Source organism: Saccopteryx leptura, chromosome 1, assembly GCF_036850995.1.
Source record: "Saccopteryx leptura isolate mSacLep1 chromosome 1, mSacLep1_pri_phased_curated, whole genome shotgun sequence".
Lineage (NCBI taxonomy): Eukaryota > Metazoa > Chordata > Mammalia > Chiroptera > Emballonuridae > Saccopteryx > Saccopteryx leptura.
This window is the reverse complement of record NC_089503.1, coordinates 9,390,202-9,404,275: the sequence shown is the minus strand read 5'-3', so window position 1 is coordinate 9,404,275 and position 14,074 is coordinate 9,390,202. Positions and strand designations below refer to the sequence as shown.

The window sequence follows — 14,074 nt, the reverse complement described above, 5'->3', positions numbered from 1 at the left end:
ACCTGTGGTGGCGCAGTGGATAAAGTGTCGACCTGGAAACACTGAGGTTGCCAGTTCGAAACCCTGGGCTTGCCTGGTCAAGGCACATATGGGAGTTGATGCTTCCTGCTCCTCCTTTCTGTCTGTCTGTCTGTCTGTCTCTCTCTCTCTCTCTCTCTAAAATGAATTTAAAAAAAGAGAAAAATATATATATAATGCATTCAAACTGGAAAGGAAGTAAAACTGTCATTGTTCACAGATGGCATGACTGCCTATGCAGAAAATCTGATGGAATCTACAAAACTACTATAACTAGTGAGCTTGCAAAGCTGCAGAATATAAGGTTAATACACAAAATATTTCCACATATTAGTACTAACCACTTAGAAATTGAGTTAAAACACCATTTAAAATAGCATGAAAATGTTTTGGCATAAATTTAGTCAAAAGTCTATAAAAACCTGTACACTGTAATCTCTAAAACATTGCCAAGAAACTAATAAAGTCCTAAATTAATAAAATGCTATAATGTCTTCAAGGGTTAAAAGACAAAAAAATTGCTAAGATGTTAATGGTCCCCAAGTTTATCTATATAATTCTATGTAATTCCAATCAGATTTTTTTCTTTTTGCATTTTTCTGAAGTGAGAAGCAGAGAGAAAGACTCCCGCATGCGCCCAACCGGGATCCACCCGGCACGCCCACCAGGGGGCGATGCTCTGCCCATCCGGGGCGTTGCTTTGTTGCAACCAGAGCCATTCTAGCGCCTGAGGCAGAGGCCATGGATCCGTCCTCAGCGCCCGTGCCAACTTTGCTCCAGTGGAGCCTTGGCTGCAGAAGGGGAAGAGAGAGAAAGGAGAGGAAGGGTGGAGAAGCAGATGGGCGCTTCTCCTGTGTGCCCTGATTGGGAATTGAACCTGGGACTTCTACATGCCAGACTGATGCTCTACCACTGAGCCAACTGGCCAGGGCTGAACTTCATTTATTTATTTATTTTTTTTTTAGATTTTATTTATTCATTATAGAGAGGAGAGAGAGAGAGAGAAGGGGGGAGGAGCAGGAAGCATCAACTCCCATATGCGCCTTGACCAGGCAAGCCCAGGGTTTCGAACCGGCAACCTCAGTGTTTCCAGGTTGACGCTTTATCCACTGCGCCACCACAGGTCAGGCTGAACTTCATTTATTTTTATTGCCAAATAATAATCCCGTTGTCTGGATGCACTGCCTTTTATTTATGCATTCATCAGGTGATGAATGTTTGGATTGTTTCCACTTGGGGCTATTATGAATAATGTTTCTGTGAACATTGCTGTACAGTTTTTCATACTGTTGTATGTTTTTATTTTATTTCTCTTGGTCAGCCTAAGAGTGAAATTGCTGGTACATATAGTAACTATGTTTAACTTTTTGAAGAGTTGTCAAATTGTTTTCCAAAGTGACTGCACCATTTCTTATTCCCACTAGGAATGTAGGCTCCAGTTTCTCCACATTCTTGCCAATATTTGTTTTTGGTATTTTTTTAATTATAATCATCTTACTGAGTGCATTGTGGTTTTGATTTGCATTTCTCTAATGACTAATGAAGTTGAGCATCTTTTTTTTTAACTTACTAATTTTTATAGTGAGGAAGGTGGGAGGAGAGAGGGAGAAACATTGATTTCTTGTTCCACTTACTCATGCATTCATTAGTTGATTCTTATATGTGCCCTGACCAGGAGTCAACCCACAACATTGCGTATGAGGACAAAACACTGTTAAAATATATCATGTTATTCCCCTGCTTGGCATTCCTTAGTGACTTTGTATTTCACCGGAGGTGAAGTCAACCCCGTACCTTGCTCTGTGAAAGCGTTCCAAGGCCAGCCCCTCCCTCAGCTCCAACCTCATCTCATGCCACTCTCCCCTTCACTCACTATATGAGTGCCGTCCAACTGGCCTTCTGACCTGGTCTGCAAGTTGTGTACTGTACACCTCCAGAGGGCACCATTCACATGTGTTATCATTGTAGGTTTCAGTATTCCTTATGACAGCTGGCCAGCAGGTGGCAGTCAAGTTCGTGAGGACAGGGTGGTTTTTCTGATTTACACAAAAGGTGGATTTGATATCTTCATCCCTTTTTCCTTCTCTGATTCATCATGGTCTTTTTCTCTCTGGGCCAGCCTTGTCCTTTAAGCGTTTTTCTTTTTCTCATTCTTTCTTTCAAATATGTCAAACTTTAAGAATAGCAAGCAGGCCTGACCTGTGGTGGCGCAGTGGATAAAGCATTGACCTGGAAATGCTGAGGTGGCTGGTTCAAAACCCTGGGCTTGCCTGGTCAAGGCACATATGGGAGTTGATGCTTCTAGCTCCTCCCCCCTTCTCTCTCTGTTTCTCCTCTCTCTCTCTCTCTCTCTGTCTCTCCCTCTCCTCTCTAAAATGAATAAATAAAAAAAATAAAAATAAAAAAATAAAAATAAAAAAAAAGAATAGCAAGCATAGTGCATAAAACTCCCGTAGAACCCTTGGTCAGGTTCACCGATTGTGAACGTTGAGTCAGTTCGTTCTCTCTGTAGATGCCTATTTTCGCTGAACCGGTTAAGGGCTGCGTGCAGAAACATCCTGCCTCTTTCCCCTCAGTACTCTGGTGTGTTTCTAGTGAACAAGAATGTTTTTGTTTGTTTTATAGTACACTTAAATTTATATCAAATTTAGGAAATTTAACGGTGCTAGAGTACTTGTATCAATTTCATGGTCGACATTTAAATTTTGTTAATTTTGTTTGTTGTCTCTGGGATGTTCTTTAGAGCGGCATTTACCCCCTTGTCCAGCTTCCAATTTGTGATCACACTTTGCGTTTTCATGTCAGCAAGTCTCCTCTCTTTACACCACTGATATTTTTGAAGAACACAGGCCAGTTGTTTTATAGACTGTTCCTCAGTCTACATTTGGTGTTTTCTCATTAGATTCAGGTGATATGTTTGGGGGAAGAATACCATAGGCGTGATGTTGTGTCCTTCACAGTGCGCCACATCAGGAGGCCCACGGTGTCACTTTGTTTTTATCACTAAGCATTCTGTGTTGAAACCATTCCTATAGGTCTATCAGTGGTGACATACCGATACTTGGACTCTAGGATTTGCTCTCGTAAGCGGGCAGTACTCTCTTCAGCTTCCCTATTCAGTCAGGTGAGCCTGAATTGCCTTTCAGCTCGCCCGCGCGCGCTCTCTCTCTCTCTCTCTCTCTCTCTCTCTCTCTCTCTCTCTCTCTCTCTCTGCTACATCACTATCTGGGACTCTTGACCTCCCTCAGTGATTGTAACACGTCTTCTTTCTCCTAATAGTTCCATCCCTTAGCTGCAATCTGGGAACCAGTGATATGTCTTCTGTACATTAAGTATATGTTTGGTGTTTTCTTAGTTTCGAGTTAGGTTGGTTCCCTTGGCTCATGCAAGGGAGGTTTCAGAGGAGAGTATTGAGGCTGAATCTGGGCAAGAACTAGGGACCAGTGGGTCAGCTGGAATCAGATTCAGATTCATTTTCCCTCATCACAGTCTTCCAAACTAACCATATTTTGATTATAGTTCAAATTTGAGTAGTTACTATGGGTCATTTATAGTGCTGAGCTTTCTACATGCATTAGCCTTATATATTTTGTTGTTGTTGTTGTTTTAAGAAGGCAGCACTTTTTTTGAATGTTTATTTTATTGATTTTAGAGCAAGGAAGGAAGAGAGTGAAAGAGACACCAACATCGATCTCTTCCTGTATGTGCCCTGACCGGGGACTGAACCGGCAGCCTCGTTGTTTTGGGACAGCACTCTAATCAACCAAGCTATCTAGCCAGAGCGCCTTATATAGTCCTTAAAACAACTCTAGGAAATAGATGTCACTTTCTTCATCTTATAGATGAGAAAACAAAGTTTAGAGAGGTTAACTTAGGTAATACGGCCAGAAATTACCAGGACTCAAACTTGTGTTTCTCCGGCTCCAAAGGCCTTGCTCTTTTTTATAAAAGCAAAGAGCAGCAGGGAAGAAACTTGCAATAGGGCTGTTAGTGTTGAAGTTAGTTTTCACAGATTGACATTCAAATGTTGTGTAATTGCTAGATTGGAGGTAATTGCTAGTAATTTACACCCAGGATTTCGAGGTCTCTTTAGATAGAAAAACTTAGATTTTTCCAGTTTGGATTCCCCAACCATAAGACCCACTTGCCTGGGACAGTCTTGGTTTATACTTACTTTCTAACATTTATGAATAGTATCCCCGCTTACTTTTTTTTTTTTTTCTGAAGCTGGAAACGGGGAGGCAGTCAGACAGACTCCCGCATGCACCCGACCGGGATCCACCTGGCACGCCCACCAGGGGGCGATGCTCTGCCCATCCGGGGCGTCGCTCTATCGCGACCAGAGCCACTCTAGCGCCTGGGGCAGAGGCAAAGGAGCCATCCCCAGCGCCCGGGCCATCCTTGCTCCAATGGAGCCTCGGCTGCGGGAGGGGAAGAGAGAGACAGAGAGGAAGGAGGGGGGGGGTGGAGAAGCAGATGGGCACTTCTCTTGTGTGCCCTGGCCGGGAATCGAACCTGGGACCCCTGCACGCCAGGCTGACGCTCTACCACTGAGCCAACCGGCCAGGGCCCCCACTTACTTTTAAAAGTTTAAATAATTATATGGTCCCCTACCCATAATCCTTCCTGAGTATTGTTCATATTAACATAGAGACTGGTGTTTCACTGTAACTGACACTAATAGAGCCTGATTTATTTTTATTCACCACTCTCTCTGCCCTGGCCCAATTTATACATTTAATTTTAGCTTTGGTTGTAGCCTGTTGACCCAATGACTGTTGTCACAGTGTGCTTAATGTAGTCAACAGTTACCAAGATTTTACAACATTTGCTTTATCATCCTTTCTGCTGAAACATTCAAACAAGTGATACTTTTCCCCATTGTACTTCAGCAGCCACCTCTAGAAAATAAGTTTCTAAGATTTTTGTGAACCTGTCCAGAAGCAGGTGCAGTGTGAATCATCAGCCCTGACATGTGGGATTTTCACCTACCAGATTCTCGGAAGGAGGGGCACCTGCACTGCGCACGCGGGCCATGCTCCTCAGGCGTGCAGGGCGCAGGGGGGCGTCCGGCCTGGCTCCTGGTGCTCTGCAGCTCACGCCCCCTTTTTTCTTGGCAGTGCACGACCTGATCTTCTGGCGAGACGTGAAGAAGACGGGCTTTGTCTTTGGCACCACGCTGATCGTGCTGCTCTCCCTGGCAGCCTTCAGTGTCATCAGTGTGGTTTCTTACCTCATCCTGGCCCTTCTCTCTGTCACCATCAGCTTCCGAGTCTATAAGTCTGTCATCCAAGCTGTACAGAAGTCAGAAGAAGGCCATCCGTTCAAGTGAGTGGAAGGGTCACAAGTAACAGTCTACAGTTTAGAAGGGGTTCGCTGAGCCTGAGCAGGTGTAAAACTCAGACCTGACGAAAAATTAAGAATTACGGGGCCTAACACAGCTGATGGGTGGCATGAAACATCAACTGTCAGCCCTGGCACCACCTTCAGAAGTGACCGACTAGGAGCCAAGAACGTTCTGACAAGTCTCACACTTTTAGGTCTAAAGAGGACTGTATAATTTTTGAGCAGGGTAGGGAATACGGTGTGTAGGACAGCACACAGTTAGGGACCCAAGCGCTGTGTAAGCCCCCACCTAGTTAAACCTTAAATGACTTTGAAATCTTGGTATTGGGGCTGCGCTCTTGCTGATATCAGAACCTGATGTGTTTAGCCTTTGTTTTATTACTGATTTCCCTCTTACCGCTTTTAGTTTTCTTAATACTAGGGGCAAGTCTTGATGAATGTATGTCATGCATTTCTAGACTCCAGTTGCTAGCTTTTCTGACTGTGTTGTAACTTCTAAGAACTGTATTCCTCACACTTTTCCTTTTGAAAAATTTAGGCCATAAAAAAGGTTAACGTAAACAGATGACAGTTTTTTAAAAACCCCTTTGCTCATAGAGAAAGAAACCCTGTTGTGACCTCTCAGGACTGTGACAGACTAGGTGTCTGACTGTGACTCTGGCCCTAGCATTTTCTCTTGGTGAAAAAAGAAGGATTATTTAAGCTATGTGGCATTTGAAAAGTTACTGCAAATTAGCTTTAACAAATCAATAATTGTTGAATGAATGAATGTTACTGCTTTGCCACAAGCTCAGACATCTTAGGGTTTTTTTCCCTCTTGCATGATACTGTTGTGGATGTGTAAAATGTGTTTTGCTAAATTGTGTTAATTACAACTAATTTTTTTAACTTTCCTATTTGGTAGTAAATGTTTTCGTAATAAATAGGAAAGAAAGCATGCCTGTTACTGTTTTTCCCACAAACTCGAGGCTCTCCGAGGCAGAAGCCGTCCCTCTCCCCCTGATAGCCCCTCGCAGAGCGGCGCCCAGCAGACACAGTGAGCACTGAGTGGAGGAACAGGGCACAAGCAAATGGTCGTACCTCAGTCTGTAGTGCCTCTGGGAACAGAACCCAGGTCTTCCTGTTTCTGTAGTTTTCAAAGCTATGAAACTCAGTCCTTTATAATGCCTCTTTTATCATTTTGAAGTGAAATTCATAAATAATATATCTATAAACAGAATTTTAAATGTAGGTCATAATCTAATATAAAGGAATGATAAAATAGCCATGTATGATAAAATATGTTCCAGCCAGTATGTAATTGCTTGGCAATGACTACATAAAAACAAGAAAACATAAAAATAACTACAAAAAACAATAAAAATTAATAAATAAATAAAAATTTAAAAAACATAATAAACATCAGATACTTGCAACTACATGTATAATCTCCAGTACAAATGTATTTTTACAAAACCGTGAAAAAATCTTAGGAGGGAAGTTTAGCATAAACAAAACAGTTTTAGAAAATTCAAGATGTCTTAAAACTGGGACAAAACACCTTGAGAACTGTCCACACTGCAGACATCAGATACTTTTGCCTCTGCCACTAAATGACAGTGCCCCACCCTACCTGTGACAGCAAAAAAATGCCCCTAGAGATTTCTAAAATACACTCTTGGGGGGATTTCATACCTTAAAGAACTGCTATGCCAACAAAAAGAGGTCTTCTCCCATGTCCAATGTGTGACTGTTGTTTCTTCTTCTGGAAGAGCCTACCTGGATGTAGACATTACTCTGTCCTCTGAAGCTTTCCACAACTATGTGAACGCTGCCATGGTGCACGTCAACAGGGCCCTGAAACTCCTCATCCGTCTCTTTCTGGTAGAAGATCTGGTCGACTCCTTGAAGGTTAGTTCCGCTACGGCGTTTGGTGGTGAGGCTGAGGAAAACCAGGAACTAGGTTGTAATTCAAAGGAAAAAAAACCAAATAGGGTTTTATCAGACACAACTATATGCTTATCTCCATCACCCTTAAAAATGGGGCTGGGAGGCAGTGGAGAAGCTGCCTCCCACACCTGGAGAACTAACTTCAGAACAGGAAGAATGATCGACAGAAATGATGCAATGCCAGCCTGTCTTTGGGCCTAAAAGGACTATAGGATTCTCTCAGGCACCGTCAGATATATACTGCAAACTGGGTAACCTTCATTTTAAAACTACATCACTAATATATGTAGTACATCACTAAATGTATGTAGACCTAATTAGCTAGAGGACAATGGCATCAGTTAACCTGAGTTTTGTGTTATAATTATTTCTTCTTAACCACTGATGTTGGACTTCACAGCTGGCTGTCTTCATGTGGCTGATGACCTATGTTGGTGCCGTTTTCAATGGAATCACCCTTCTGATTCTTGGTAAGGGGGCAAGGAAAATGTCTCCATGCTCTTTGAAGTGATTGGTAAAGAGGAAGAGCGAAGAGATGACCCACGTGGCTCCACCCTTCTGCAGGGCCCAGCCTTTAGCACCCATAGAGACCTTGAACTATTGAAAGGAACTGTATGTGTTTGTAGCCATAAGTTTATTAAATGGTCCAAATTTTTTTCATTAACCTTTTTTTTTAAGTATTTATTGATTATTTTAGGGAGAGAGAAAGAGAGAAACATTGATCTGCTGTTCTACCCATCCATGCATTCACTGGTTGACTCCTGCATGTGCCCTGACTGAGGACCAAACCTGCAACCTTGGCATAGTGGGAAAACACCCTCACCAACTGTCCTACCCGGCCAGGGCTAAATGGTCCTAATTTTATGTTTTATTTATTTTTAATTTTTATATTTTATTTATTCTTTGGGGGGGGACAGGAAGCATCAACTCCCAGGCAAGCCCAGGGTTTCAAACCAGCGACGAGGCAAGCCCAGGGTTTCAAACCAGCGACCTCAGCATTCCAGGTTGACGCTTTTATCCACTGCACCACCACAGGTCAGGTTAAATGGTCCCAATTTTAAAGAAATAACAAAACAGCTAGAAGTAAAGGAAAACCATCTAGTTTTGATTTCAATATGAGGAATCTTACTTGTAGAAATCATTTGCCTGACCAGGCGGTGGCGCAGTGGATAGAGCATCGGACTGGGATGTGGAAGGACCCAGGTTCGAGACCCCAAGGTCTCCAGCTTGAGTGCAGGCTCATCTGGTTTGAGCAAAAGCTCACCGGCTTGGACCCAAGGTCGCTGGCTCAAGCAAGGGGTTACTCGGTCTGCTGTAGCCCCATGGTCACGGCACATATGAGAAAGCAATCCATGAACTAAGGTGTTGCAATGCGCAACGAAAAACTAATGATTGTTGCTTCTCATCTCTCTCCGTTCCTGTCTGTCTGTCCCTCTCTCTGACTCTCTCTGTCTCTGTAAAAAAAAAAAAAAAAAAAAAAAAAGAAATCTATATTCTATATACCTGTATCTGTCCTTTTTTTTTTTTTTTTTTTTTTAGTGAGAGAGAGAGAGAGATGAGAAACATCAACTCATAGTTGTACCACTTTAGTTGTTTACTGATTGATTCTTATACATGCCTTGGGTTTGGGAGGCTCCAGCCAAGCCAGTGACCCTTTGCTCAGGCCAGTGGCCATAGGGTCATTTCAATGATCCCACACTCAAGCTGGCAACCTCGTGGTTTCAAACCTGGGACCTCAGAGTCCCAGGTCAGCACTATATCCACTGTACCACCCCCACTCAGGCTGTCTTTAATTGAGAGATCTAGCCAGAATCTTTTATATTGAAGATCTATGTTTCTCTGTATTTCCTGAGGAAAAATGCATGTGTGACTTGAGTCCTGCGACTTTGTGGCTGTCTCGCACTTACACTTGCTGTGCCCCCTGTTCTGTCTTACAGCGGAACTGCTCGTTTTCAGCGTTCCCGTCGTCTATGAGAAGTACAAGGTGAGCATTGGCCTGTTCCAGACCACATATGCCAGTTGATGTGTGACTAGTTCTTAGTTCATTTTTTAGGTATGGAAAGTTTGGAGCACTCTCTTATATTTCTACAGTCTAATTTTGTAAGTCAGGTGCCTATAAGAAACTGATAACAGTGGTTTCTTCTAGGCAGAGAAAATGTCTAGGAGAGATAAGGGTAGGAAGAGTTTTACACTTTATTGTGTGCCTTTTGTGTTTTTATCACATGGCTGCATTATCTGTTCAAAAAATAAATTGAAAAATATGTTTAATATATGGTGACAGAAAATGATTTGACTTTGGGTGATGGGTATACAACATGATCAACAGTTCATATGCAGAGGAAACGTTTTCCTGAGACCTATGTACTCTTATTGATCAATGTCACCCTGTTAAAATTAATTTTCTAAATAAAATTAAAAAGAAAGGAAGAGGAAAATATGTTTAAAGAAATAAAAGCTTTTGTCAAAAGAGAAACTACGGTGTTAAGGAACCATTAAGGAAACGTGGGAATGCAGCAGTGTGAACAGACATTTGCATTGTGGAATGGTGTATACAGAGTATACTAGATTCTGTAAGGTTATTTATGGATTTAAGTCACCCATTAACAGATTTTGTTTTGGTTTTGGTATTGAATGAATTAGTCTTACCCAGAAGCTAAACACATTTATGATTACAGAAAAGAGATTAGACCCACATTGTCTAGTATTCAGAAAGTGCTATTATAAGTCTGGTGTCTCTAAAAGAAACACCTAGCAAGCAAGACTTACCTCTGCAAAAGGAATCAGTGGTTTTTGCTCAGCTGAGTATGGGACGTTTATGGTATACAGCTAGTGCTCGACTTACGACCACGATTGGTTCCGACAGACCAGTCGTAACACGATTTGGTCGTAAGTTGAGTAGGCTATATGTACAGTACTGTGAAATGATGTTATAAAAATCTTTAAGTCATATCTTATCATAATTTTCTTTCATTATTGTTATATATCATAATTTTCTTTGTTCATTTTATGCCATTTGTATCGTCTCTACACCATTTTGTTTCTTATTTTTACATTCGTCAGGTTTAAGTAAAACACTGCATTACCAGTACAACTGGTTTAATATTTGCAAAGACAATTTCCTCTTGTTAGATATCTTGGGAGGGGTTTGATGAAAAATATCCAAGACACAAAACACAAATTGCTGTACGAGTCTGGGATAACAGTTGAAATGGTGCACGCGGAGATGGTAGTGCTGCCGGAAGCTGGTCCGCACTGTTGTAGGCCCAGCTGGGCAACGCTTGCGCTGCCAGATGCAGAGCAGTCATGGCTAGCAATTGTGGTCGTAAAGTCGAATGGTCGTAAGTTGCATAGGTCATAAGTCAATCAATATTTGTAATTTGAAGTCTGAAATCTGGGGTTTTAAAAACATTCTTTTAAAAGCTGAGCATTGTTTTCATTTCCAGAGTATTCGGTAGTGTTTTTTAAAAGCGTGCTAGACAAAAGAACATTACCTTCAGGAAAATTGTTAGTTTGTGTGTTGCCACAACTGAGTCGCTTTCCTTTCTTCAAGACCCAGATTGATCACTATGTTGGCATCGCCCGTGATCAGACCAAGTCGATTGTTGAAAAGTAAGTACACTCAAGTTCCACATTTCATCACAGTGGGTGCTTCTTCCCCAGTGGTTAGTAGTCCGCTGTATAAAATGCTGTTGCCAGACCTAACCAAGTTAATATTTAAATCAAGTAATAACATGTTAGTAGGTATTTTTAAGACTCATATCAAGGAAATGTTTTTTCTGAGTCATTTCTAGCAAACACTTATGAATCTACTACTTCAAATTGTCAATATTTTTCCTTATTTTCTTCAGGTATTCTTTAAGAAACAGCATCATAGTTAAATCGTGTTTGTTTCTGTCCCCGTTGCAGCCCAGATTTTAGTGCCTTTCCAAGCTGTGATAAAAGGAAACTGTGACTGTGTCTAGGCAGCTCTGGCAGATGCCAGGGCCTCTACCTGCTCTGTTTAGGGGTGCATGGGAGCTAAGCCCAGGCCAGGACACTTAGCACAAAAGCTGTGTCTGGTAGCTGTTCACCCCTGAATTTGAAAGACGGTCCTAGTTTAGCTTTAAGCCTAAGGTCTTGATCAGCAATGTCGCCTGACTTGGCCCCCTGCTGTGGGCCCCCTGGTTAGGGGAGAAGCTTTGACATTAGCTGAGGGCGACTGACCTGGTCATGGGAACCTCAGTACACAAAACAAAGGGCAGCTTTGGTGTTCTGTAGGGAGCAGGGAACTGTTGCTGGCTTTTACAGTTTTTTAATTTGACTCGAGTCCTGGTTCCCTTTATGGCATTAGTGGCATTTCCAGAGAAATGGGCTCTTCCACTGCCAGTTGTAGAGCAGAGCCAGCACACACTACACCCACAGACTCCTTACTCTTCTCTGGAACCCCCCGGGAGGACCAGCAGGCAGGCGGCAGGCTCAGTGACAAGGAGAGGGAGTGGACAGTGGCAGACCCCTCAGCTCACCCCCTCCAGCCTCTTCATCTGGGGAAATGGGAGAATTTTCACACTGCTGCAGCAGGTCCAGGACTGTCTTCTAGTGTCGCTGTGGAAATAAAAACCTAGAACTAATGTCTGCTTTTACCTCCCCCCCCCCCCCAATAGGATCCAAGCAAAACTACCTGGAATCGCAAAGAAAAAGGCAGAATAAGTACATGGAAACCAGAAATGCTACAGTTACCCAAACACCATTTAATAGCTATAACGTTGTTACCTGTGCTGTGAAGGGAAGTGCTCCATGTCGGCTCGAGCCTGCATTCCATGCTGAATTTTTTTTAATCTGGTGTTTCCCCCTCCTTTCCCTTTACCTGCAGAATCAAGCACAAGAATTGTTGGACTTAAAAGAGAACGGATGTCTTAGAACTCAAAAGAATAAAGACAGAATCAGTTTAACAGGATGAATCAATACCTTAATGGTGGTGGAGCTTTTACAGGTAGCTTGAAAGGAGGAAGATTGGAGGATAAAGGAGACAATGAAAGATAAAACACACCTCTTGGGTTCTTCTATTTAATTTTGCAAGCTATGTAATTTTCTTATATAGCTTACCATCATAATCTTGCCCTTATTATTAAATTAAGAAATAATGGTTAACTTATGAAGAAATGATCTGGGGACAGGAGTGGGATTTCTTCCCACGGGTTTGTGTTTTTTGCAGCCCTTGGTCCCATCTTCCTGCCCCACAATGTGAGCAGCTACTCCTCATACTCTTTTCTTTGCTTATAGATATAACTTTCAACTCTATGAATAACTTATAGGTGATAGTAGTAATTCCTGGTCCCCAGAAAGCCATCTGCTAGCCAGGAGGGGAGATGGAGCGGGACCGGAGCGCCGCCCACCCCCCCCAGCCCTGCTGGCCCAGAAAAGCTCCGCTCTCCGGGAAGGTGGTGTCTGGCTCGTTCTGGACACCAGTTCTGAGCTTCGGTTTGAGAACTCATTCCTGAATGTGCTTTCCTTCCTCTTCCCTACCCGCCTCACCTCAAGTTTAATAAATGTGGTTGTACTTCTCTTACTATGAAATAAATGTCTGTAACTGCTGTAAACTTGTTAGAGAAAAAAAATAATAACCTGCATGTGGGCTCCTCAGTTGCTGAGTTATTGTAATCCTATCTCAGTCCATGTGGGGGGAACAGTCTCAAGAGGCAACTACAGAAACACAAAGGCTTTTTTTTTCTTTTGTCTTTTCCTTACGGTTTTCTCCTTCACGGGCTACATCTTAACCTGTGCTCATCTTTTTACCCTGAGGACCACAGCGGAGCTGGTTTGGGAGGAGATGGTGTGTGTCTATAGTCAAGACCACAAATTAGTGTAGGGAAGTGCATTTTGTGGTTCATACGGAGTTTTAATTTTGAGGCTACCTTTTGGACGTGTGTTATATTTTGAGGGTTCCTTCCATTCTTAGGCACATGAAATGTCCTAGCACCTTCACCTGACCTGACCCAGGGTGTGCTCCTTTTGAGAGTGTTTCCCAGGAAGCTTTAGGTAAAGGGTCAGACGATGTTGATGGACTCTGTACACCGTTAAAGCCAACAGAACAGCCATGACAGCAGATGAAGGGCAATCGGGAGTCTTGGGTCCCTCGTCTGAGACCGATAAGTGTCTTCCTCCCCTTCCAATGTGGACATTCAGTAAACCTGAAAGCCATCTGTGAGCTCCTTCACATTGGAACTCAGGACAGTGCAGAGAGGATATGCGCTGGTGACTTGAAAGGAAGGGCTACAATCTCTGACCGCCCAAAGCACCGCAACCTAGAAGGTAGCAGAAGGAAGTTTCCTGCTCTTTTGGGAAAATCACCTAGGAATTTAGATGGGTAAAAGGTACCCTTGCCTTATTCCATTCTCTTATTTTCTTAGCCCCTTTTCCTTTTGAATTTAACTGATTTCATGTCATAGTATAGAAAATGCATTCTCCATTCCCACCCTCTGCCCTCCCAGAAGTCAGTGCACTGATCATGTTTTTGGGCTTCCCCTCCAAAGGACCTCGTTCTGCACTGGATGCCTTCACATTTGGCTCTTTTGTTAGTGCTGTGTTCAGATCATTGGACAGATCTTTGTGCCACACAGGAATTTTTTTTTTTTTAAGAAAAAAAACCTATAGATGAAAAATTTACTAATGAAAATGTGTGCGTGTGTGCGTGCAGCAAAAAAATAGCACCTAAGGAGCTTGAATCGTGGTTCCTGTAAAACTGCAAATTGATGTGGTATTAATAAAAATTAAAAAAAAGTCGGTTGTGTCATTCTAACTTTAT

The 14,074-nt window shown here is 42.6% G+C and overlaps 1 protein-coding gene across 1 annotated transcript in view; it reads left to right on the top strand.

Moving 5' to 3' along the window:
- RTN3 (reticulon 3) overlaps window positions 1-11,984 on the top strand; it is a 46,691-nt gene extending 34,707 nt beyond the window's left edge. Inside the window, exons 2-7 of the mRNA XM_066360089.1 lie at window positions 5,139-5,346; window positions 7,116-7,254; window positions 7,694-7,763; window positions 9,231-9,277; window positions 10,844-10,902; window positions 11,934-11,984. Coding sequence (XP_066216186.1) covers window positions 5,139-5,346; window positions 7,116-7,254; window positions 7,694-7,763; window positions 9,231-9,277; window positions 10,844-10,902; window positions 11,934-11,979 — 569 coding nt within the window. The 3' untranslated portion in view covers window positions 11,980-11,984. The remainder of the gene's footprint in view (window positions 1-5,138; window positions 5,347-7,115; window positions 7,255-7,693; window positions 7,764-9,230; window positions 9,278-10,843; window positions 10,903-11,933) is intronic.
- Window positions 11,985-14,074: the final 2,090 nt, after the last annotated feature.